The sequence below is a fragment of the Solanum dulcamara genome, chromosome 3, assembly GCF_947179165.1.
Source record: "Solanum dulcamara chromosome 3, daSolDulc1.2, whole genome shotgun sequence".
NCBI lineage: Eukaryota > Viridiplantae > Streptophyta > Magnoliopsida > Solanales > Solanaceae > Solanum > Solanum dulcamara.
In genome coordinates, this window is record NC_077239.1 from 80,017,621 (window position 1) to 80,041,650 (window position 24,030).

The 24,030-nt window shown below is 35.1% G+C and overlaps 3 protein-coding genes across 7 annotated transcripts; all 3 read right to left on the bottom strand.

Moving 5' to 3' along the window:
• Positions 1–589: 589 nt before the first annotated feature.
• Positions 590–5,675, bottom strand: LOC129881894 (lysine-specific demethylase JMJ26-like). The gene is made up of 10 exons (XM_055956010.1): positions 4,929–5,675; positions 4,681–4,782; positions 4,072–4,512; positions 3,866–3,938; positions 3,675–3,760; positions 3,135–3,254; positions 2,539–2,600; positions 1,945–2,008; positions 1,688–1,852; positions 590–1,594 (listed from the first exon to the last, which is right to left on the bottom strand). The coding sequence occupies exons 1-10, from the start codon at positions 5,673–5,675 to the stop codon at positions 884–886; spliced, it is 2,571 nt and encodes an 856-aa protein (XP_055811985.1). The 3' UTR covers positions 590–883.
• Positions 5,676–7,941: 2,266 nt separating this feature from the next.
• LOC129883234 (lysine-specific demethylase JMJ29-like) lies at positions 7,942–18,287 on the bottom strand. Of its 5 annotated transcripts, none has more exons than XM_055957852.1 (16): positions 17,886–18,287; positions 16,830–16,929; positions 16,601–16,742; positions 15,995–16,058; positions 14,927–15,662; positions 13,850–14,179; positions 13,275–13,733; positions 12,492–12,564; positions 12,299–12,384; positions 11,368–11,487; positions 10,575–10,636; positions 9,828–9,891; positions 9,569–9,748; positions 9,314–9,469; positions 9,040–9,204; positions 7,942–8,954 (listed from the first exon to the last, which is right to left on the bottom strand). In XM_055957852.1, the coding sequence occupies exons 1-16, from the start codon at positions 18,218–18,220 to the stop codon at positions 8,244–8,246; spliced, it is 3,783 nt and encodes a 1,260-aa protein (XP_055813827.1). In that variant the 5' UTR covers positions 18,221–18,287; the 3' UTR covers positions 7,942–8,243. The 5 variants fall into 5 exon arrangements, with proteins under 5 accessions (XP_055813827.1, XP_055813826.1, XP_055813828.1 ...); XM_055957851.1 differs by having other exon boundaries at positions 9,828–9,894; XM_055957854.1 differs by having other exon boundaries at positions 8,790–8,954; positions 9,569–9,738; positions 9,828–9,894.
• A 1,347-nt stretch (positions 18,288–19,634) lies between these two features.
• LOC129883236 (sm-like protein LSM5) lies at positions 19,635–23,175 on the bottom strand. Its single transcript, XM_055957856.1, has 4 exons — positions 23,035–23,175; positions 22,794–22,917; positions 20,065–20,137; positions 19,635–19,970 (listed from the first exon to the last, which is right to left on the bottom strand). The coding sequence occupies exons 1-4, from the start codon at positions 23,069–23,071 to the stop codon at positions 19,938–19,940; spliced, it is 267 nt and encodes an 88-aa protein (XP_055813831.1). The 5' UTR covers positions 23,072–23,175; the 3' UTR covers positions 19,635–19,937.
• Between the last annotated feature and the right edge of the window lie 855 nt (positions 23,176–24,030).

Genomic DNA, 24,030 nt, shown 5'->3' on the forward strand with positions numbered 1-24,030 from the left:
CTTATTTTGAATACCTTCGTTTCTGATCCTATCTTTCCTAGTAAGTGTACACATCTATCTCAACATTCTTATCTTCGCTACTCTTATTATTGGACATGTGAACTTTTGATCAGCCAACACTCTACATACAACGTATACACCACTTTATAAAACTTACCTCTAAGGCTTTAATTTGAGATACATCTTTTATCACATGACAAAAGAAACATTTATGGTAACAAATTTTCCTTTAATTGCTAAAAAACATTTAGCGGCAATATTTGTTTTGAACATTTGTTCCCTTTTCCTCTTAATTTTTGTACATATATGTTGCAGATTAACTCGAATATAAAGTCCACTTTTTAAAAAAAACTCTATTAATGGCTTGTTTTACCTTTTTGACTCATTATCAATGTAAAGATTTTTACTTTGTTGAAGTCTATTTGTAAGGAGATATATTTCGTTACAGATTTGTGCAACAGGCTCATATATTCAGGTGATATTTTCATTTGACTCAAAGGGGCATAATCCATTATTCTAAAGGTTTTGGGATCCAGTAAAATGAAATGATGAAGCCAAAGATTCCTTCTTTTTTTCTTTTTTGGTTCCCACGGAGTGTTGAGTACTCGCTTTGGCCTCGACTAATTCATATCCACACTGGAAAGTTCCACATTAGGGGGTAAAGTGTCCCTAACAAAGACTCAACAGGGGCTTGAATCCGAGACATCCGATTAAGGACGGAGGAATATTTACCTTTTGGTTGGCTGGAAGACCAACAATTTATACATACAGATGAACTATAACTCTACCTTCCAAAATGTATCTAGTCCCACGAACCATAAAGTCAAGAAAGTTAAAACAGTTGTAGTTTGCGACAACAGAAGGAGAGAGCTGAAAGTAACAACTAGGGGAATGAAGACTGAAAGTTGGACCAATTTTTTCTCAAGCCATCTATCTGCATTTTTGTTGTTGCCAATTCATTGGTAGTGCTTTCTATCTTTCCAGCTTTTTCTTGAGCTAACAACATGAGTTTTTGAGCTTCTCGAGACCCTTCTTGTCGTTCGTCCATGATTTCTTTCTGCCTGGTCCTTATATCTTGAAGTAATGCTTCCAACTCTCGAGCTTGTTCCTCCTTTTTATTATACTCCGCCTTCAACCTTTCTTCTGATCTAATCCAAATATCCAATTTTTTCCTGTCCTCTTCGAAGTTGGTCAAGAATTCCTGGTAACTTGATTCAGATTGTTCCAAGTCCCTCCATTTCTTAACCATGACAGGGAGCTCATACTTGAGTTTTAACAATTGCTTGGCTTGTTCATCGCTAAACAACGATGAGGAATTTTCAACCAAAGCAGCAATTGCACCATGCATTTCCTTTTCATTTGTCGGATCATGAGTCAATGCTTCCAAAGGTAGTCTGATGGAGCATTCAAATATCAACTTTGCAAGTGTTTGGGCTGAAGAAGAACTACTGCTCTGGAGGCCTGATTGTTGGCTGGGATACTGCTCTGGTAAAGACTTCAAGAATGACTGAACCGTGTGGAAAGTTGATTCAACGTCCTCTATATTGATGAGCTGCTTCAACTCTTGAATAGGAACCGATGTGCTTTCTTGAGCCTGACAACATAAAGCATAGTTTTACAGAAATTTCTATGACAATAACAAGGAAAAGCAAAACCAGAAATGATATCAGTTGTCGATTGAGTAAACCTTGTTTGCTGGAAGAACTGGAAGTGGAGAATGTAGAATAACTTCAGCAGTTCTTGGTTCCTCATCCTCACTTGGGGCAACATATTCTTCTCTGTTGGCTGTCATGCGACTGGATGGATCTTCCGAAACAGAGAAAGATTTTGCCATACTTGGTCCTGGCATAACCTAGAAAAGTGGAAATGAAAAAAATAAATAAACAAAGAAGCCAAAGAATGAAGTTTGACATAGAAATGAAAGCTGTTGGGACTGTGGCTCACATTTATACTATTGCTTATCGAACTTGATAAGCATAATTCTGTACGGATGCCTGCTTCAGAGTTCCTATTTGCATCCAAGGAAGGAAAAGAAAAATGAGAAATATGACGTGTACATAAACAAGAATACTTAAGAATTCTGCAGAGCACTAGAAGCAATGACATCACCACTGGGATTTCCTTGGAGCAACAAATAATAATCTCTCCATTCCATTTTATATGGCATTGTTTGACTTGATACGTAGATTAAGAAAGAAAGAACACTTTTGAAACTCGCGGTGTATAGTAAGTCATAGGAATTTGTATGGTAATGAGTAAAATGGAATATTTATAATTAAATAGTTTCTAAATACTGAAAGCTGTTATTCTTCTGGGGACTGACTAAGAAGGAGAGTGTGACAAAAATTGGATCAGAGAAAGAGTTCGCAACTGTTTTTCCCCTCAAAATGGCATTATGCTGCAATGGCACAACTAGCATATTTTACCTTTGCCTTTAAATGGTTGTGCCATATGTGTTTCGACAGAAGATAGAAGCATGGAGCAGATGATAACAAAGTAAGGGCGTAACTTTGTGAAAGCAAGGAGCAGCAATCTTACAATAGTGTCTTCTCCAGTTGATTCACTACTCGGCTCATTGTATGAATAATAATTTTCTTTACCTGAAGTAACACAAGCAGAATTTAGTAAACTTTACACATGCAAACACTGTTTTTAGCGAGAAACTAATATTACAGACAGAATTTTAAAGAAATCAATGTAGTGCATATTGTAAAACTTGTAATATGTAATGAGGACATAGGATTTCAACAGAGGATCAAACATCAAGGAATCCCTATACAAAAGGCTGCACAGATGGTGGAACTGTTTTAACACATCAATTGCAACATTACCAAAATAGGCATGTCATGCTACATGGTAAGAAAATTAAAGGAAGAATGCTATGAAAATGGTTACATAGATTTCCCATGCCAATTATACTTGCATAAAATTTTCTACTAAGTGGTGCTCTTTTCCATTAAAATTCATAGTTATTCATATTCTCTTGACCTATTTTTGAGGAAAAGAACACAATATCCAAAAGAAAGGGACTTTTCCAGTTACAGATGCTTAAGAGGATCAGAAGCATGTCAAGAGCCTTTCTCATTCCAAAAAAGAAAAAACACAGAAATAAAGGAGAAAAAAAAGTCATATACCCCCAACTTGTCCTTCCTAGAACCATGATTTCTGGGAAGCTTGCGGAGCTCCTCGGTCAAACGGAGGCACTCATTCACATTTTCAGCAGAAATGAAATCAAGAGCGACGTTGATACAGGACTGTAAAAGATGAGCACACATGAAGTCACTGAGCTGAGCTTATAAAAGTACTAGATTTATGGTTCACTAAGCTAAGATCTTACTATTGTAAATCATATCAGCGCAGGAAAATAAATCCATAAAGAAAAACATGCCTACCAAATGATCTGTACTTTGAGAAAATGAAGACATAGGTATCTATGTAAGAAAAGAGAAAAGAGACATTCTTTTTGAACGGACTAAAAAGGGAAGTAATACAAACAAATTGAAACTGAAAGAGTATTAAAGACTACGGCAGGGATCTAAAAGCAGACATTGCTGGAAAAGAAAAGAAATGATGGTTCTATATATGTGCTAGTTGACTTCCCTAATACTACAAGAAATTACTATAAAAAAGAAAGATAGGATGATGTCGGATAAAGAGATGAACTAACAGCATACCTTTAAATTTCTAACTTGATGAGGGCATCCGGCAGGAACAAAAACAGCTTCACCTAATTTTTGTACAAAAGTCCATGGTTCAATGCCTGAAAAAGGAAATGGAAGCATAGTGAACACAAGATGCAGTTTCAGAAACTGCTTTTTACATGAGACGTGCAAGGAAATGGCAGCGAATAAGAGAAATAGATGACCATATTCTGCCTTTAGCCTCCTTTTATGCTCAGTGCTCAAGTAGAAAGTCTTATCCAAAATGGGATGAACAACCTGTAATGGAAAAAATATCTTGGAGTTTATGCAGTATCAACATTCCATTGTAACTTTTGGCTAGCTATTAGCTAGGAGATGTAATTTGTGAACCATAAAAGATAAGAAACCATAACATAGCTAACATCGTTACCTGTGGAAACGGTGAGCCATGTATGTGCCTAAATTCCTTGAAGTACTTCCTGAGATATTCCTCCAATTTAGGAACATCTTGCCTCCTAAAAACATCCCATAGAGCACCACCATCTGTTTCTTCAAATCCTTCAGGCTTATCCTGCCCAAAAAGAGAAGTACTATCTTCTCCGTCTTTATTTGTTTTACAATCAGCTTTTACACTTTGCTGGCGATACTTCTTATTAACACAGTTCTGCTTCTCCTTAGAAAAGTTCAACCCTTTCAGAACAGATTTTCCATTTTCATTAGGCAGGTTAGCCTTAATCCTCTCATGCATCCTGTTAGCATCAGCTGCAAATTCTCTCTGATCCTGCGCTTTGTGAATCTGTCTCAACTTCTCTATGGCCAAGAGCTGTTGAACCGTTGGGATCACTGCTTGAGTGTGCATCAATACATTGACCTAAAACATACATAATTTAAGAGCATGAACTTAGATATGCCTTTTTAGTAAGTTTCTCAATGTAACTTCATCCGAAATACCCCAAAAGAGTAGAGTGTATGTTAATATCTCCGAGTACCAAGATCTCTACAGTACTTGTTACACTACATTTGAAAGAGCCAAACATACCATATCAGTCAGAGCACAGTGTAGTTTGGTGACTGAGTCTCCACGTCCAAGCTCCTTAGGAAAACCATGACAAATTTCTCCCTTATAAAGGCCGAGTACGTGCTGGAAGACATACAATACACTTTATTAATGAAGGCAGAAAGTGTATTAAATAGAGTTTGAGAGAAATTAACAAGACTTCTAAACGAATAGAACTAAAGTAATCTAAATAAACAATAACTGCTGAAATAATAGATGACTAGACAAACCTTACACCAATTTGAGCAATTTAAAACATCAGCAGCCTTCATGGTTTGTCGACAAGCACTCCACATTATTGTAGGTTCCCAGCTCAATCGCAATGCTTTATCGTGAACGTCAGTTACAACAACTGGTTCCCCTTTAGATAAAGAGAGCTGGAAATGCCTCGAATTTGGACGCTGAGTATCCACAGCTGCTGGACAGAATACGTAGTTATCACCAGAATTTTCCCGAGCAGATGCCTTACGTAACTTGCCACCGGAAGTACTACTTTCACCCTTGGATTTTGAACATGAGTGGTGCAGTTCTGAATCAATATGCAAGTTACATTTTTGAGCTATTTCCTTAGCTTTCCGTAACAATTCTGATATCCAATTCTCAGAAAATAGACACCTCAAAGTTAAGGTTCCTTCACTACAGCCTTCCATATCTTTGGGTGGGCAAGGAATCACACCATTTTCCATGGGTTTCCATTTAGATTCCATTGCCACCTCAGTTTGATCCCTTGTTCTAACTTCAGTCATTCCAGCGCAAGTTCCATTCTTGGCTGAAGTTATGCTACAAGCTTTACCAAGCAAATAACCCGGTCTATTGTCAATATTTTGCATCCTCACCTCGGATGCATCTGCTTGCAAGTTGCCTTTCCTTAATTCTTTGCAACAAGTAAGGCAGAGTTTATAGGAACAGCCAGAACAACTCCGGTGAAAGTCAACAATAAAAGCACTGCAATAGTTGCTGCAAATAACAGGTGACATTCATTATTCAGTGAACTTATCAACTAATTGCAGTCTTAAGAGAAATGTGAATGCTCACCAATAAATGGACTTGTTCTTCTCATTTTCTGCTTTGTGAATATTAACCACTGAATCTGGAAATGCTGCCCAAAGAAAGAAAAATGGTACTAAATGAAGACATTGAACTATTTAACTTTTGATTATGTAGAGTCACTCACATTAATAATCCGTGTTATCAACAGTATATGACGACCTATTAAATGAAACGACCTCTTTATAAATCTATAACCTTCTTACTATCAAATAGAAAGATTTAATACCTTGAATCTGATACTCAATCTGCTTCTCAATCATTTGCTCTGTATTAAATTGTTCTAAAGCAGGCAAAAGTGCTCGTACGAAGTGTTTATTGTAGTCGATTTTTTCTTCATCAGTGTACTTCACTTCTATATTCACCAAATGCTGTATTGCAAACAAGAGAACCACTCAATTTGCAATAAATAAATGTTTTAGAGTAATCAATAGACAAGGAGAAGAATTGAAAGAATCCTACTTTCGGTAGCCCCTCTAATGGCAAACATTCTAAGCAGTGGCAAAGGTTACGACATATAGGGCAAGCTCTTAAGAAGGCCTCTTCCGGTATTCCAGGGTACCTACAAAGAGGACAAATAGAAAACTCACTAATGATGACATATTTTGTGGTAATAAAGGATGGCTAAGCTAAGCATCAAAAACTGTCATTAGCAAATACTACCATGGACAAAACGCACACAAGTATTTAGCAAAAATAGGGATGTAACTCTGCAGGACGATGAACGGTGAGCCTAAACTTGCTAAAGTTTTAGCCCATCCTGTCCTGCCGTGCCCCATTTAGCTTTAACTTGCTAAAGTTTTCCACAATTTTGACTAACGTGCCCCGCCCCCATTGCCATTTATGCAAATGATCATCCCAGAGATATTCAAATATTCTATTCCCTCCAAAAACTAGGATTAATGGCTCAGGTTTAAATCCTGGATCGGCATCTAAATTCTTACCATTGAGTGATACAAGGAAGGCAAAATCTTTTATCTTTACATTTGGAACAACACACAACTCTGTCTTTGTCACTCCTCTTACACTGATGACACATTTTGGACTCCCCTCTCTTCCTCTTCTTATTCTTCTTCTCCATTGAATTATCAAAGTTAGCAACTTCTTCTTCCTCACTATCTATGATCACAACTGGTATATCTGATGATTTTCTGTGCTTGGTTTTCATTTTTTTCCTTTCAACAAAATTCTAAGGTGCACTTCTACTCTTTTCTGTCTTACTAGCCGCAATCTTAGGTTTTTTGTCTGAAAAATGTTATAAATAAATACACTCCTACATGCTGACGTGGCACAAAGAGCGCATTGAGGTGGCACAAAGAGTGTGTTCACTCTTGAACGCATGTGAAATGTGAGGGGCTAAAAATAACTTAGATTCTGATATATATGGACATATGTAATTTTTAAATGAACATTTTATAATTACATTATATACATAATTAATTAACAATAAAAGTTAAGGTGATATCTTTTAATTTATTTCTTTATATGGCGCTATTATAAAAAGATATAAAACTAATTTAAAGATATCAGAATAAAGAGAGGCATAAAATGCAACACCCCTGCCTTCTATCTTATTTTTATGTTTTTGTAATATGAAAGGTTATAATGTGAACAGTCAGAATTTAATTTCTTTTTCTTTCATTAATTAATGTGTGATCTTTGAACATTTAACTACATTAAGTTATCAGTTTTGTGTTTTGAACTAATCATCCTAAACTAGTTGTATTTTGGATGTGAATTTAACTTGAAAAGGAAAGTTGGAAATTTTGTGAGTGAAACCATTATTTCAACTTCAAACTACCAAGAATTCCTCTCGGAAGTGTAGGCAAGAGTAAAGTCTATTGATTCATTAGTTTGCTAACATAATTGTCAACACTACAACCAGAATAGGACCGTGGACTTAAAATCACCCCGCTTCTAGAAGTCTTTAAGGTGACACTCAAACTAGTCATATTTGCTTGAAATCGATAGGCTTACCGGACTTTCTATCTATTCAATTGATTCTTTCTTGCATGAGAGGACAACCTCTTGTTCCTACTCCTCTTTCTTCCGCTTCTCAAGTTGAAGTGGAAGAAAAATCAAAGAAACAATTAATTTTAACATTCTGTAAAAAACCTCCATACTCAGTTTAAAGCTATCATAGTCCTTTCAACTATAGCTCATAGCAGAGTTATGAGGGAGGAGGCAGGATAGGTAGCTTTTCAAATGGAACAAACTATGTACCATAAATATCTGGAAATTGACATTTATGCAAAGCTAACATGGAAAATTGTTATAAAGAGTAACCTCTCACCTGCTAGAGCTAAACTAGAGTTCGAGACCAAATTTTCTACAAAAACGTCAACGTACCAGGCAAAAGCAGCCAAAAACCTCCAACAATTTATACTTACAGAAGAACTCCACCTTCCAAAATGTATCTAGTCCTAAGAACCATAAAGTCAAGAAAGTTAAAACAGTTGTGGTTCCTGACAACAGAAGGAGAGACCGGAATGTAACACCTAGGGGAATGTAGACTGAAAGTTGGACCAATTTTTCCTCAAGCCATCCATTTGCATCTTTGTTGTTACCAATTCATTGGTAGTGGTTTTTATCTTGCCAGCTTTTTCTTGAGCTAACAACATGAGTTTTTGAGCTTCTCGAGACCCTTCTTGTCGTTCGTCCATGATTTCTTTCTGCCTGGTCTTTATATCTTGAAGTATTGCTTCCAACTCTATAGCCTGTTCCTCTTTTTTATCATACTCCGCCTTCAACCTTTCTTCTGATCTAATCCAAATATCCAGTTTTTTCCTGTCCTCTTCGAAGTTGGTCAAGAATTCCTGGTAACTTGATTCGGCTCGTGCCAAGTCCCTCCATTTCTTAACCATGACAGGGAATTCATACTTGAGTTTTACCAATTGCTTGGTTTGTTCATCGCTAAACAACGATGATGGATTTTCATTTAAAGCAACAATTGCACCACACATTTCTTTTTCATTCATCGGGTCATGAGCCAATGCCTCCAAAGGGAGTCTGATTGAGCATTCAAATATTAACTTTGCAAGTGTTGAAGCTGAAGAAGTACTGTTGCTCTGGAGGCCTGTTTGTTGGCTGGAATACTTCTCCGGTAAAGACTTCAAGAATGACTGAATCGTGTGGAAAGTTGATTCCACATCTTCTATTTTGATGGGCTGCTTCAACTCTTGACTAGGAACCGACGTGCTTTCTTGAGCCTGACAACATAAAGTGTACTTGTACATAAATCAATAACAAGGAAAAGCTAAACCAGGAAAGATATCAGTTGTCAATTGAGTAAACCTTGTTTGCCGAAAGAACTGGAAGCGGAGAATGTAGATTAACTTCAGCAGTTCTTGGTTTCTCATCCTCACTTGGGGCAACATATGCTTCTCTTTTGACAGTCTTGCTACTGGATAGATCTTCCGAAACGGAGTAAGATTTTGGTATACTTGGTCCTGGCATAGCCTAGAAAAGAAGAAATGGAAACAAATAAAAATAAAGCCAAATGATGAAGTTTGACTTTGAAATGAAAGATGTTGGGATAGTGGAGATATCAGTAATCAATTAAGTAAACCTTGTTTGCAGAAGATAGATGATCAAGAACTGGTTCAGCAGCTCTTGGTATCTCATTCTCACTTGGAGCAACATATTCTTCTCTTCTGGCAGTCTTGCTACTAGATAGATCTTCCGAAACGGAGGAAGATTTTGGCATACTTGGTCCTGGCATAGCCTAGAAAAGAGGAAATGAAAAAAAAAAGGCAAATAATGAAGTTTTGACTTAAAAATGAAAGCTATTGGGACTGTTGAGATATCAGTAATTTGAGTAGACCTTGTTGGCTGAAGACAGATGATTAAGAACTGGAAGCGGGGAACGTAGATTAACTTCAGCAGTTCTTGGTTTCTCATTCTCACTTGAAGTAACATATTCTTCTCTTTTGGCAGTCCTGCTACTGGATAGATCTTCCGAAATGGAGGACGAAGATTTTGGCATACCTGGTCCTGGCATAGACTAGAAAGGAGGAAATTAGAAAAACAAGTCAAATAATGAAATTTGACTTAGAATTGAAAGCTGTAGGGACTGTTCTCACATTTATACTTTTGCTGATCGAACTTGATAAGGATAATCCTGTAGCGATGCCCGCTTCAGAGTTCCTACTTGCATCCACAGAAGGAAAAGAAAAAGAGAAAGAAACGTGAAGTGTACATCAACAAGGGTATTTAGCATTCTGGAGAGCATTAGAAGCAATGACATTCTTTGAACGGACAAGTAGTTTAAGAAAGAATGAAGACTTTTGAAACTTGTGTATAATAAGTCATAGACATTTGTATGACTACAAATATCTCATTAGTAAAATGAGAATTTTAAAGTTAAATTTTCACTAAATATAGAATGGTGTAATTCTTGTCGGGACAAACTAAAAAGGAATGTTTGCTATATAGATTGGGACAGAGATAGAAGTTGTTTATCTTTTGAAATTCACTGAGGAGAGCTTCCAAATGTTTTTTTCCCGCGAACGCATTACGCTGCATCGACGCAACTAGCATAATTTACCTTTTGTCTTTAAATGGTTGTGTCATATGTGTTTCGACAGAAGATAAAAGCATGTCTAGAATGAAAACACCAGATGATAAAAATTCCATGGCTGACAATAGTATAAATTGAACTGTTCTTTAAGCAAATCCAGAATAAGACCAAAACACAAAAGATTTATGCAGGGCACAGAGAGATGACACGAAAACTTTACGAGACAGGAAAAAAGAGGTTATACAAGTTCATTTTTTCAGTGAAATATGTAACGGCATAACCTCGTGAAAACAAGGAGCAGCAATCTTACAATAGCGTCTTTTCCAATTGATTCACTGCTTGGCTCATTGCATGAACGATTATTTTCTTTACCTGAAGTGGCACGAACAGATTTTAGTAATCTTTACACATGTAAACACTGTTTTTAGAGAGAAACTAATATTACAACAACAACAACAACAACATACCCAGTGTTACCATTTTAACATCAATGTAGTGCATATTGCAAATGCTTGTAAATGTAATATAGACATAAGACATGAAATCTTAAAACATAGAAGGTACATAATCAAAGTAATTACTAAGGAGTTCAACAGAGGTGTGTGTTGAACTCCTATACAAAAGGCTGCACAACAGTGTAACTGTTTAAACACATTGATTGCAACATTACCAAAATAGGCATGCCATGCTACATGGTAAGAAGATAAAAGGAAGAATGCTGTGAAAATGGTTACATAGCTTTTCCATGCCGAAACATAAATGAAATAATAACAATTATAAATAAAAATGAATAAAGAAAATCACCGGAAAAAGGTGATCAACAATGAAATAAGAACATGCGACACAAGATAATTAAACCTTTCCGTAAACTTTTCAACAGAGTGGTGCTCTTTAGGTGCTTATGGTTAAAACTTAAAATCCACATTTATTGATAATTCTCTTGACCATGTTTTTGAGGAAAAGAAGACAATATCCACGAGGAAGAAACTTTTTTAGTTACAGATGCTTAAGAGGAGTAGAAGCATGTCAAGAGCACTTCTTATCCCCAAAAAAATAAAAAATAAAAAACATAAATAAAGAAGAAGATATAAGGATCCATATACCCCCAACTTGTCTTCCCTAGCATCATGATTTCTGGGAAGCTTGCGAAGCTCCTCGGTCAAACGGATGCACTCATTCACATTTTCAGGAGAAATAAAATCAACAGCAACGTTAATGCAGGACTGTAAAAGATGAACACACCAGAAGTCACCGAGCTGAGCTTATAAAAGTACTAGATTTATGGTTCACTAAGCTAAGATCCTACTATTGTAAATCAGCGCAGGAAGATAAATCCATAAGAATAACATGCCTACCAAATGTTGTGTACTTTGAGAAAATGAAGACATAGTTATCTATTTCAACTTTTGATGAAAAATAAATTTTTCGGGCTTCATTCAAGCCAGAATCTTGATTTTTACCTCCGTCCTTAGAACTGATGAAAACGGCCTCTGACAACAAAGACAAACATGATAACGTACAGATGTGTAGCTTTCTTCCACACCTTAGTAGCATCTATTTTTGTAGACACTCAATTTCGGGGGTTTTTTGTCTGCATAAAGCAGTAGGAAAGGTGCCATTCAAGAAGCTGTATAGGATAGATGATACTTTCTAAAGCAATACTCTCTCCATTTCAATTTGATTGTCTGGTTGTGACTTCGCACGGTGTTTAAAAAGTAAAGAAGATTCTTGAATCTTGTGGTCTTAAATTAAATATATGTCAAATGAACCAAAAATGTCCTTTATCTTGTGGTCTTAAACATGCCATGTGTAAAGTTAGAATTAAAGAGTTTCCAGAAAAGGAACGAGACATTCTTTTTGAAACGGAGGGAGTATTAAAGACTATGGCAGGGATCTAAAAGCAGACATTGCTGGAAAAGAAAAGAAAAGAAAATGACGTTCTATGTGCTACTGGACTTCCCTAAAACTACAAAAAATTGCTATAAAAAAGGACGATAGGATGACGTGGAATAAAGATATGAACTAACTGCATACCTTCAGATTTCTAACTTGATGAGGGCATCCAGCAGGAATGAAAACAGCTTCACCTAATTTTTGAACAAATGTCCATGGTTCAATTCCTGCAAAAGGAAATGAAAGCATAGTGAGCACAAGACGCAAACTCCGAATCTGCTTTTTACACGAGACATGCAAGGTGTAATGGCAATGAATAAGTGAGTAAGATGACCATATTCTTCCTTTAGCCTCCTTTTATGCTCAGTGCTCAAGTAGAAAGTTTCATCAAGAATGGGATGAACAACCTGTAATGGAAAAAATATATTGGAGATTAATCAATATTGTTTTTGATAATGGTAACTTTATTGGAGTTTAATCAATATATTTTTGGATTAATCAATGAGGATATCAGGTGAAATATATTGGAGTTTAATGCAGTATCAAATTTCCATTGTAACTTTGGCTAGCTAAGAGATGTAATTTCTGAACCATAAAAGATAAGAAACCATAACTAACATCCAACAACAGAGCCGAAGTACTATAACGTACATTACATGTCTTCACACTAAAGTATCGAAGTGATTATTATGAGAATTACCAATAACTAACATCACACCATTATAGAAATTACAATGCCAATCACCAAGACGAAAAATATCAGGCCATCACCGCATAGCAAATATCAGACGCTCAGTTAATGGTTCTCTATATTAACAAATGGTTGCTAGTCTAGTTAAACCCGAGTCACGAATTAGCATTTTCATGTAACAAGAAAGCTAAACGAAAAGGTCCCAAAAATCTTTACTGATGAGTATAAGGGTCGAGCTTTAATTTTACTGCCTTTTATTAAAGTAAAAGATGGTTAATATAAATAGAGACTTGAAATTTGACTCATCCTATGGAGATGTGACAAGCCAAGAGACAGCAACATTGAATGACAACATGGATTAAGATAAAATTATTTTAGAAATTTCAAAATGGAGAAGTAAATGAAAGTTGCCCGCTTATCTTGTACCAGTGGCAATGGTGAACCATATATGTGCCTACATTCCCTGAAGTGCTTCCTGAGATATTCCTCCAATTTAGGAACATCTTGCCTCCTAAAGACATCCCATAGAGCACCACCATCTGCTTCCTCAAATCCTTCAGTCTTATCCTGCCCAAAAAGAGAACTACTATCTTCTCTGTGTTGGTATTCTTCTCCGTCTTTATTTGTTTCACAATCATCTTTAACACTTTGCTGGCGATACTTCTTATTCACACAGTTCTGCTTCTCCTGAGAAAAGTTCATCCCTTTCAGAACAGATTTTCCATTTTCATTAGGCAGGTTAGCCTTAATGCTGTCATGCATCCTCTTAGCATCAGCTACAAATTCCCTCTGATCCTGTGCTTTGTGAATCTGTTTCAAGTTCTCTATGGCCGAGAGCTGTTCAACTGTTGGGACCACTGCTTGAGTGTGCATCAACATGTTGACCTAAAACATACAAAAACTTTATAAAAAAATAAGAGTTGCATGCTAATTTTTCCGAGTATCTAGATCTCTACAGTACCAGCAGCTTGTTACACTACATTTGAAGGATCCCAACATACCGTATCAGTCACAACATAGTGTAGTTTGGTGACTGAGTCTCCACGTCCAAGCTCCTTAGAAAAACCATAAGCAATGTATGCCTTAGGCCCCAAATCTGGCTTCGTGCAGTTATCAGGAAGTCTTAGAGCAAGATTGAGATAGCCATATTGAGGATGTGTATATTCCATAAATGGTAAACAACTAGAAACTTCGGCACCATGACGCGGCAGCTGCTCATCAAATAGACCTGATGGAGGCCAGTCATTCAACTTTAAGAGTTGAGGCCACCCATAACTGTCAAAGCGACCCTCCATGTATCCTTTAAAAAACTGGTGTATGTTCATTTCCAACTGCATGGTATCCACAATAAAGTATACCGAGATAAGAACAAGGAAAATATAATATACCAGAACCTACACCTCAATTATTTCAGATTTTGACAAAGCATGTTTATACAATTCAAATAGTCAATTCCTTAATTAGAGACTTAATGGGATACTGCACTTGAGCTAAAACAAACTCAATGGAAAGCAACATGTCAAGAAGCAGGAGTCACTCCTTGATGATTAATAACATAAATATGCAGAACAAGTAGCACTGCTTGTTGACAGGTTTCTTTTAAACCACAAATTCATCCAGAACGTATAATGAGGTGTAAATTCAGTCGCATAAGTTCGAGTTTTGGATCTAAACATTTGTCTTCTTGGGATTTAAGTGTTCTCAATCCAGTTTCAAAAAATTGTCAATTTGGAAAGTTCACTCTCACACAACGTAATGAACAAGTTATAAAGCTGACAAATATAACAATGAGATCAAGTTCTGAACCAGATCAAAACAAAAAAGAGACCATATATAGCACAACTCAATAATCCCAATCGTCACTTCTAAGTTGCATCAAGTTAAAAAATTTAAGCTATATTAGGACAGGATTATGTTTTATGAAGACATTGAACTACATAGCTAAGGCTAGACCAATACCAGAATGGAGAAATTAGTATGTTTGCCTAGTCATGCAGCATTAGGATATTCAGGCATAGCATAAGATGTAACGCCATTAGCTTGTGTTTCAAAGATCAAGAATAGATGACTGGACAAACCTTACACCAATTTAAGCAATTTAAAACATCAGTAGCCTTCTTGGTTTGTCGACAAGCACGCCACATTACCATAGGTTCCCAGCTCAATCCCAATGCATTATCATGAACGTTAGTTACAACAACTGGTTCACCCTTAGCTAAATAGAGACGAAAATGCCTCAAATTTGCACGCCGAGTATCCACAGCTGCTGGACAGAATACATAGTTATCATCAGAATTTTCCCGACCAGCTGCCTTACGTAGCTTGCCACCAGAAGTACCATTTTCATCCTTAGATTTTGAACAGGAGTAGTGCAGTTCTGAATCATTATGTGTTTCCTTCAGTTTACATTTTTGAGCTATTTCTTTAGCTTTCAGTAACAGCTGTGATATCCAATTCTCAGAAAATATACATCTCAAATTTAAGGTTCCTTTGCCACAGCCTCCCATATCTTTGGGTGGGCAATGAATGGTACCATTTTCCTTCGGTTTCCATTTAGTTGTCATTACCACCTTGGTTTGATCCTTTATTTTAACTTTGTTAGTTCCGGCACAAGTTTCATTCTTGGTTGAAGTTATGCTACAACCTTTACCATGCAAATAACCTGGTCCATTGTCAATATATTGCATCCTCACTTCGGATGCATCTGCTTGCAGGTTGCCATTCCTTAATTCTTTGCAACAAGTAAGGCAAAGTTCATAGGAACAACTAGAACAACTCCGGTGAAAATCAACAATAAAAGCACTGCAATAGTTGCTGCAAATAACGGATGACATTGAATATTAAGTGAACTTATCAACTATTCCCTCCGTCCCGAAAAAGTGTTGCTTTAACAAAAAAATTGTCCCAAAATAAGTGTTGCCTTAGGAATTCAAGACAAAAATAATCATTCTTTCCAACTATTTCCTTATATTAAAGAACTACTTCTTAATAGTGTTCGTTCTCAAAAACATCTAATAAATAGGGGTAACTAAGTAAAGTATACCTTACATTTATTGTTTTTCGTAATGGGCGTGAAATGAGTTAAAGCAACAGTTATTTTGGAATGGAGGGAGTAATTACAGTCTAAAGTAAATATGAATGCTCACCAATAAATGCACTCGTCCTTCTCGTATTTTGCTTTGTGTATTTTAACCTCCGAATCTGGCAATGCTGCCCAAAGAAAGAAGAAATGGTACTCAATGAAATGATCTTTTTCTTGAAGAATTACAAAGCCGCAAAACTCATAGCCTTCTTAATTGTATATCAAATATCATTCCATTTAATAAGAATGAAACTTTTATGGTTACAAAGTAGAAACTGGCCTACTTTTGTTCCTAACAAGAGGAATTCAGGAGACACCTACTTATTTACCAAAAGGATAATTACAACAGAAACCTTTGTCATTGAATAAAATGCTCATATGACCAACAACAACATATCTAGTGTAATCCCACAAGTGCGGTCTGGGGAGGGTGAGATGTACACAGACCTTATCCCTACCTTCGTAGGGTAGAAAAGTTGTTTCCAATAGACGCTCGGCTTAAAATGGAAGTTATTCTTAGAATGCTCGTATGCTGCCAGCATTTGCAGAATCACATTGAGTCACTCACATTAATAGTTCGTGTTATCAACAGTATATTACAATCTATTAAATTACACGACCTCTTTATAAATCTATAACATTCTTACCATCAAATGGAGAGATTTAATACCTTGAATCTGATACTCAATCTGCTTTTCAATCATTTGCTCTGTATTAAATTGTTCCAAAGCAGGCAAAAGTGCATGTACAATATGCTTAGAGTACTCGAGTTTTTCTTCATCACTGAAATTCACTTCTACATCCATCAAATGCTGTATTGCAAACAAGAGAACCGCTCAATTTGCAATAATAAATGTTTTTAGAGCATTAGACAGAGAGAAGAATTGAAAGAATCCTACTTTCGCTGGCCCATATAACCGCAAACATGCTATGCAGTTGCAAACGTTACGACATACAGGGCAAGCTTTTAAAAAGGCCTCCTCTGGCATCCCAGGATACCTACATAAATGATGAGCATCAGAAACTGTCTTACAGATGAACAGATGTAGTCGGAAGAAATATGAGGAGATCGGAGCAATGATTACATGTATAATGTATTACATTTGATTTACTTATATCTGTTATTCTTCTTAAATACAAATTATGTATGATTTATACATGTAACATGATAGATAGAGGTATGTTTACTACTCTATTTTGGAAGGAATCTCAGCTTTAAATGGCTGAGTAAAGGAAACTCATTAACAGAGTAAATATTCAAAATAGGTAGCAATATGCCGGAAAAAATACTATGCCTTTGATTGATATTGATCATAATAATATGCTAATTCATCAATGCGATCACGTAAACACTATTATATCATATGATTGTCAAAGATCCAAGTCTTCAAGCATCAACCTCAATGACCAAAAAAAACGAAAAAAAGAATCACTTCCTACCAAAACTGAATAAAATACTACCATGGACAAAAAGCACAAGTATTTAGCAAAAAATAGGGATGTAAGTTGTGACTGGGGCAGGGTGAGGCGGGGACAGAGAAGGGCACACCTTAACTTGCTACAGTTTTAGCCCGGCCAGCCCTGACCTGCCCCATTTTAGCTTTTTCCCCAGAACTTTTCCCTTCCTCTCTGCCCCCATTGCTATTCATGCAAAAGATCATCCCAAAATTTCATCAAAAACTCTCACATAATACATTCAAATACTTCGTTTGTCCCAATTTATATCACTCACTTTCCTTTTTAGTCGGTCCCAAAAATAACGACACATTTCTATATTCATGAACAATTTAACTTTAAACTACTCTTTCTTTCTTAAAGTCCATATCAAGTCAAACTGTAAATTGGGAGGAAGCCAAAAATTAGGATTAATATGCCTACATCATCAAAAGTTTCTATCTTTGGCTAAATAAGTCAATTAGAGAATTTAAATCCTAAATCGGCTTCTAAATTCTTACCATCTATTGATGCAAGGAAGGCAATATCTTTTAACTTTACATTTGGAACAACACACAACTCTGTCTTTATCACACCTCTGACACTGATGACACATTTTGGACTCCTTTTTCCTGCTTTTAGAATAAACCATGAATTTCTTCCTCTTCTTATTCATATTACCATAACTATCTTCTTCTTCTTCCTCACTAGTACTGTTATCATCAAAGTAATCCACATCATCTTCTTCCTCACTAGTACTGTTATCATCAAAGTAATCAACATCATCTTCTTCCTCACTAGTACTACTATCTACGATCACAATCGGAATATCTGATTTCATTCTCTTGTTTTGCATTTTTTTCTTTTCTCAACAAGAAAATTCTCAGCTAAGCTTCTATTCCCAAACCCCAATACTAAGTACAGTGAAAGTCTTGTCTAGCATGCCTTACTTAGGTAGTCGTTCCGTTCACTTTTACATATTAACTTTAAATTCTTTTCTACGTAAAATAAGAAAAAAAAAATTATTGAATTATGTACATAAAACCTATTCAATTTGTTTGTGTGATGTTAATTTGACGAGAAGTTTAAGAAGATAAAAAAATTGAATTTCTGTATAATTTATATTAAAATATTTTTTAATTTTGTGATTTACTTTAATTTATTTGTTTAATTTTGATATAGCACAAAGTTTTAAAAAATAAATAAAAGTGTTTTGAATATTATGATACTAAAATATTCTTTAATTTTATGATCCTAAATATATCGAGTGGAATGTTACAATTAGAGAGAGTTATTTAAAAATAAAAGAAAAAGAGAAAAGAGTTTTAAAAAGTTAATTGATTAAAAGAAAAAATAAACACAAATAAATTAAAAACGGTAGAGTATTTTTTTACCATTTTCAAAATAGAGAAGGTTACAATATGCATATATTCTGATCATTTAAACTTTTTGTCATATTTTTAAAAAAATGATTAATTTATCCGTTCATTTGAATAACAAAGTGCAAGGCAAGAGTCTTAATCGTCCCTTCTTGTTTTATTACACTAAGCGCCGTTTGGTCATGCAATTTAAAATCATGAGATTAAGTTGCAGTTTTAATTTTGAGTAGATATATAATTCAAATTTTTAGTGCACCGGGCTGCCCTTTTTTTTTTTTTTTTATATAATTCAAATTTTTTATGTGTAAATTTTCTCATAAATATAAAAATTCTATAAGTTGTAAAACTACTAAAATCGTCCCAACATTTTACACAATCTTACCAAATAAGTAAAAAATTATAAAATCGTATAATACACTATCACAAAACTATTCTAAAAATAAAAAATTAATTGGTCAAACTTTAATTAAATAAAAAAATAAATTTGAACAAAGTAGTAAAAAAATTGATTGGTAAAAAAAATTGACAAAAGATGGAGTAATTAATTTTGTGAATATAAAATGATAAAGTATGAATTGATTTGAAGTAGTAATAAATTTTATGTTGATGAGAATAATCGTTATATGAGATATAAATAATTTAAAAAGTAATGATATGAATAATAAATTTTATTTACATATAAAATAAATGGTTAATAAATATGAAATCGCATGTCCAAACGCTGATTTCATCTCATAATTTCATATCAAAATATGAAATCACACATCCAAACGCCTACTAAAATTAGGCAGAGGAGACGAAACCACCTAGTGTTTTTCATTTGTATTGTAATTTGAACATTGCACACGCTTCATTAACGGGCGCGGAGACAACTAAAATGTATCGTAATAGTAATCAAAGATCCAATTGAGTTTTACCATTTTGTCAAAACTCCATACACAGTTTAAAGCCAACAGCTTAGCAACTCCAGTGCCAAAGTACCATGACGTTTTCAATATAATGCAACTACAATTAATAGTAGAGCCTAGCTGAACACACTCATAATTTTCTAAAACTTGTCAATGATGATTCATTATAAGCTTGTACATCAGAATAACTGAAAATACATGTTGAAAACAGTGATTGACTTGACGATATCTCGCGGAAATCTTCAACAACTACTCTCAGTAAACAGCACAAGTTGCATAGCAATTATCACTCATCAGGTGGTGACCCTCCAGGAACCAGCTGCGTTAAGGGATCAATAGATTTCATACTCAGATACGAGAATAACAATACAAATGAAGAAAGATTTTATTTGGAAAGGCTAGATTATACTCACGATAGCAATATTGTTTCCATTTAGCAATATCTGATCAAGTTTTGTTATCCTCCGCCCTTCAGAAGTGATCTCACTGCAACATAATTGGAAACTTGTTGAGCAGAGGATTGATTAAAAGCTCTTTCCAACTATATAGCCCATGATGGGGAAAAATAAGCCAGTCTACATCCCGTGTTGAGGAAGAACATGAACTTCTTTTCTTTTTTGAGGATGTGAACTTTACAAATAGCAGATATAGTTTGTTCCATTGAAAATTTAGGAGTTACTAACTTTTATGCAGGCTAACATGGAAATTATAGACGAAACTTTAACCTGATGGAGCTAAACTAGACTTAAAGAGAGACCACATCTTATACTAATTCATCAATACAGCAGATGAATGCAGCCTAAAACCTTCATTTTCAATGCCTAATTATAGTTTTTTTGAGAAATATTTTTTATATCAAATTATATTTTGGTGCTCCCTAAAAGAATGAATTGGCCAGCATCAAAAGTTGCAAGACAAACAACGAAGCTGCCAAGAATGCAATGGTACAGCACTCAAGGAGCATGTTTTAGGTGTCAACTTCTGAAATTATTACTGAATACAATCGTCTCTTTTAGTTCTGTAAGACAGAATATGCAAATAACATGTTATCTGGACATTAAATTCCCTTCGTCTTCGCCAGCTACCCATCCACAGTTCCAAACCATGGGACAATTAGACAAAACAGGCAGACCCCCCCCCCCCCTCCCTCCCATCCCCCCGTCAATTACATTTCTTTTATCCATGTGATTCCACAGCACAGCAGCTTCCACTCCACATGGATAAGATGAGGTAAAGAGGGCCATAATTTAAATGCATTCTCAGTATTCTGTGTAAGCATTTTAATTGCACTTGGGAAATATAAATCAGGCTCCCTAAATAATACTAAAAATTATCCATTTTTGAGGTTCTAAAAGTTACTTCTTCTTTCACCATGAGAGATAACAACAATATCATCTAAGATAGACAAACAGAGAACTTTCGACTCGCATCATCTTAGTTTGACTAAAATAAAACTAAATCCTCACTCTAATAGAGATACCAAAGCTCAATTTCAGAGCCCATTAGAAGAGATCAAGCCTCAACGTGCCAAAAATACAAAATGTGATACAGAAATTGGCAAATGGCAGTGAAAAAATATTGGAAAACTGCTGTGCAGTGAAATATCCTTTCAACTATAGCTTATAGCAGAGTTATGAGGGTGGAAGCAGGACGAGTAGCTTCTCAAATGGCACACACTGTGTAGCATCAATATTTAGGAATTAACATTTAGGCAGACTAACATGCAAAATTATTATAGAGAGTAACTCTCACCTGCTTGAGCTAAACTAGAGTTTGAGACCAATTAACTGTCAACGTACCAGGCAAAAGCAGCCTAAAACCTCCAATCTTAATAACTAACTATGCTCTCTAAAAGAATGTGAGAATAATTCTGTGCAGAAGACACAGCTCAATGAAAGAATCTTTGCAGAAGAGAATAATTCTGTGCAGAAGACACAGCTCAAAGAAAGAATCTTTGCAAAACTTAGTAGCTACCACCAAACAAAATTTCAAACAAGTGCACATAAAGAGTAGACGGTAAAGATTGGACCCAAATTTTGAGTAGGAGAAGGTGCATTTTTGGTGTACCAGAACTTCATGTATATTACAGGTGCATACATAAAAACCCATCTCTTCAATCAATATTAAGGAGCCAAAGAACTAGGCAACATCAAGAAAAAAGTACAGTTTTAAAATTATTTTTTAAAGTTTAAATCCATAACCAAGCAATACTAACGTGTGGTGATGTGGGTGGGGTGAAGGTGGGGGGGGGGAGGTGGGGGGGGGGGGCAAAAAAGGTACTTATTTCATATAAACCAATCATAGATCTGTTAATTTAAAAAAAAAAAAAAACTTGACTCAAATTAATTTACTCATGATATGTCAACTAGCTTGCATGAATGCAGATGATTGAAATTTACATCAGACTATTGCAAGCATTGATATAAAAGACCAACTTATGTCGACTTGAGTTCTACAGCAAGAAAAATATGCTTAAAGTAGTGAAACTAAAGTCGCAATCACCATAGGTGATTTTACTTGCAAAAACATACCAAGTTGACCATACATTACTTCACTACATTAACATGATGGTTCCCAATTCCCAGCTCCATGACAATAAAATCCAACAGCTGCTACGATATACTAGGATAAGAGCATCAAAAAGAACATGCATTACTTACTAAACTCACTAGAAGGACATGAATTTGAGATCAATACTCAAAAACTTCCCAATCCCACATTACAAACTAGTGTGTTGGTTCGAACTTCACCAAAAATTCACAACTTTATTCTTGAATCTCTTTTAACTACATAGGACGCTAAACCCCAATTTTCTTATTAGTACACAGATTGTAATTCTAAAACAACAGACTCAGTATAATGCCACAGTCGAGTGGCTGTTTCCAAAAGACGCTGTGCTGAGTATACAAAACTGGTGTACTTAATCAATCTCTGCTCCAACTCCAATGCACACAATTGAAAACATGCTAAATTCCTTTAGCATTCTAAAACCCTAAAGTTGAAATCTTTAACAAAACAATGGCAAAATTATAACGTACTAAAACCCTAAAGTTCCAATCTTTGACAAAACAATGGCAAAATTATCAAAAAAAAAGAACTGCCCCACACATGTAAAAGTAGGAAAGAAAGAAACAAGACTTACTATTCAGTAACATCTTCAAGAACCATGTTAACATAAACATCAAATCCTCTAAGTGTACCAACAAGTTCCTTATCACCCTTCATTATTACCCATATCTTGGAACCAATGCAACGATCAATCAACTCTGCAAAACTCAAAAACCCATCTCAGAAAAGTATCAAAAACAATTACACCCAATCCCTAAAAAACAAGAACTAAATCAAAAGAATAAAAGGGTAAAAACTCTAGTTAAAGAAAGTACCAGAAGGAAGAAGCTGAGAAGGGTTGTTCGAAGACATAGCTGAGATGGAGATTTCACAAAGGTTTTCTCTTTTGCTAGCAAAATTCTAATGGTGGTGAGTGAAAAAGCTTGAACAGTTGGACTTTAGGGACTTTTGTGATAGGGCGCGTTGTTAGAGGACTGAAATTGATATTTTTTTATATTTTGAGCCATTGGGCCTGGATTTTGCCAAAGGCCTAATATCGGACTGTTAATAATGGGCTCGAGGTACTCTTTCCTTTTCTTCAGTATATGGGCTTGGCCCATTTAAATTTGAGAATTTGTCTCCAAAAGTGTGTGGTCTTGAATTTTTATCTCCTCTTAACAAAAAATTTTAAAATGACTTTAACTTGAAAAAAAATGTTAGAAAGAACTTATGTTGCCATCAGGTATAAGTTATAGTTTTTGTTCACGATGTTGAAATATTCTCGACTTCTACCGTATATGCAAAAACTAAACTTATGTTGATGGACAACAAAAACTATGTTTAATTTGTCTATCAGACATAAGTTATATTTTTTACCTAAAAGGCAGAAATTATGATTCATTGATCAGATCATTATATCGAAATATCCTATAATTCTTTTCTATAGACAAAATTAATTTTTGCATAGAACCTATGTTCGATGGATAATAAAAACTCTGCCTAATGAATTTTCTTAAGTGAAAGCTTCATTTAATGTATTTTTTTGTTAATATAGGTCTAAAAAAAATAAACCGCCTCTTTATATCAAACATGCTTGGCCTAACAAACTATCATGGTCATCGTGAAAGTTAGTTCGAATGGTCAGTTTTCATACCACTTATATTATTTAGCTATATTTGAAACGTAATTCAAAAGTAATGGAACTTTAGAATTCAAAAGTATGGAGTTTAATCTTTTATTACTTCAAAATTCATGATTGATTTATGAAGTTTAATTTTTAACAATTACGGCGTGAAATTTATTTGAATATTGAAATCACAGTGAAAATTTTT

Bases quoted from the DNA above. Each gene is read 5' to 3' on its own strand.
- LOC129883234 (XM_055957851.1), bottom strand. From the start codon at position 18,220: ATGCAAAACAAGAGAATGAAATCAGATATTCCGATTGTGATCGTAGAT. The intron at 16,059-16,600 runs GTATTAAATCTC...TTCTTTGGGCAG, and splicing joins GATTGAGTATCAGATTCAAG to CATTGCCAGATTCGGAGGTT. The intron at 9,749-9,827 runs GTGAGAACAGTC...CCTCCTTTCTAG, and splicing joins CGATCAGCAAAAGTATAAAT to TCTATGCCAGGACCAGGTAT.
- LOC129881894 (XM_055956010.1), bottom strand. From the start codon at position 5,675: ATGTCACCTGTTATTTGCAGCAACTATTGCAGTGCTTTTATTGTTGAC. The intron at 4,783-4,928 runs GTTTGTCTAGTC...TATGTCTTCCAG, and splicing joins ATTGCTCAAATTGGTGTAAG to CACGTACTCGGCCTTTATAA. The intron at 3,255-3,674 runs GTATGCTGTTAG...CATCTTTTACAG, and splicing joins ATCAAGTTAGAAATTTAAAG to TCCTGTATCAACGTCGCTCT.
- LOC129883236 (XM_055957856.1), bottom strand. From the start codon at position 23,071: ATGTCTTCGAACAACCCTTCTCAGCTTCTTCCTTCTG. The intron at 22,918-23,034 runs GTACTTTCTTTA...TGAGTTTTGCAG, and splicing joins TTCTCAGCTTCTTCCTTCTG to AGTTGATTGATCGTTGCATT. The intron at 20,138-22,793 runs GTAAGTCTTGTT...ATTATGTTGCAG, and splicing joins CTTGAAGATGTTACTGAATA to TGAGATCACTTCTGAAGGGC.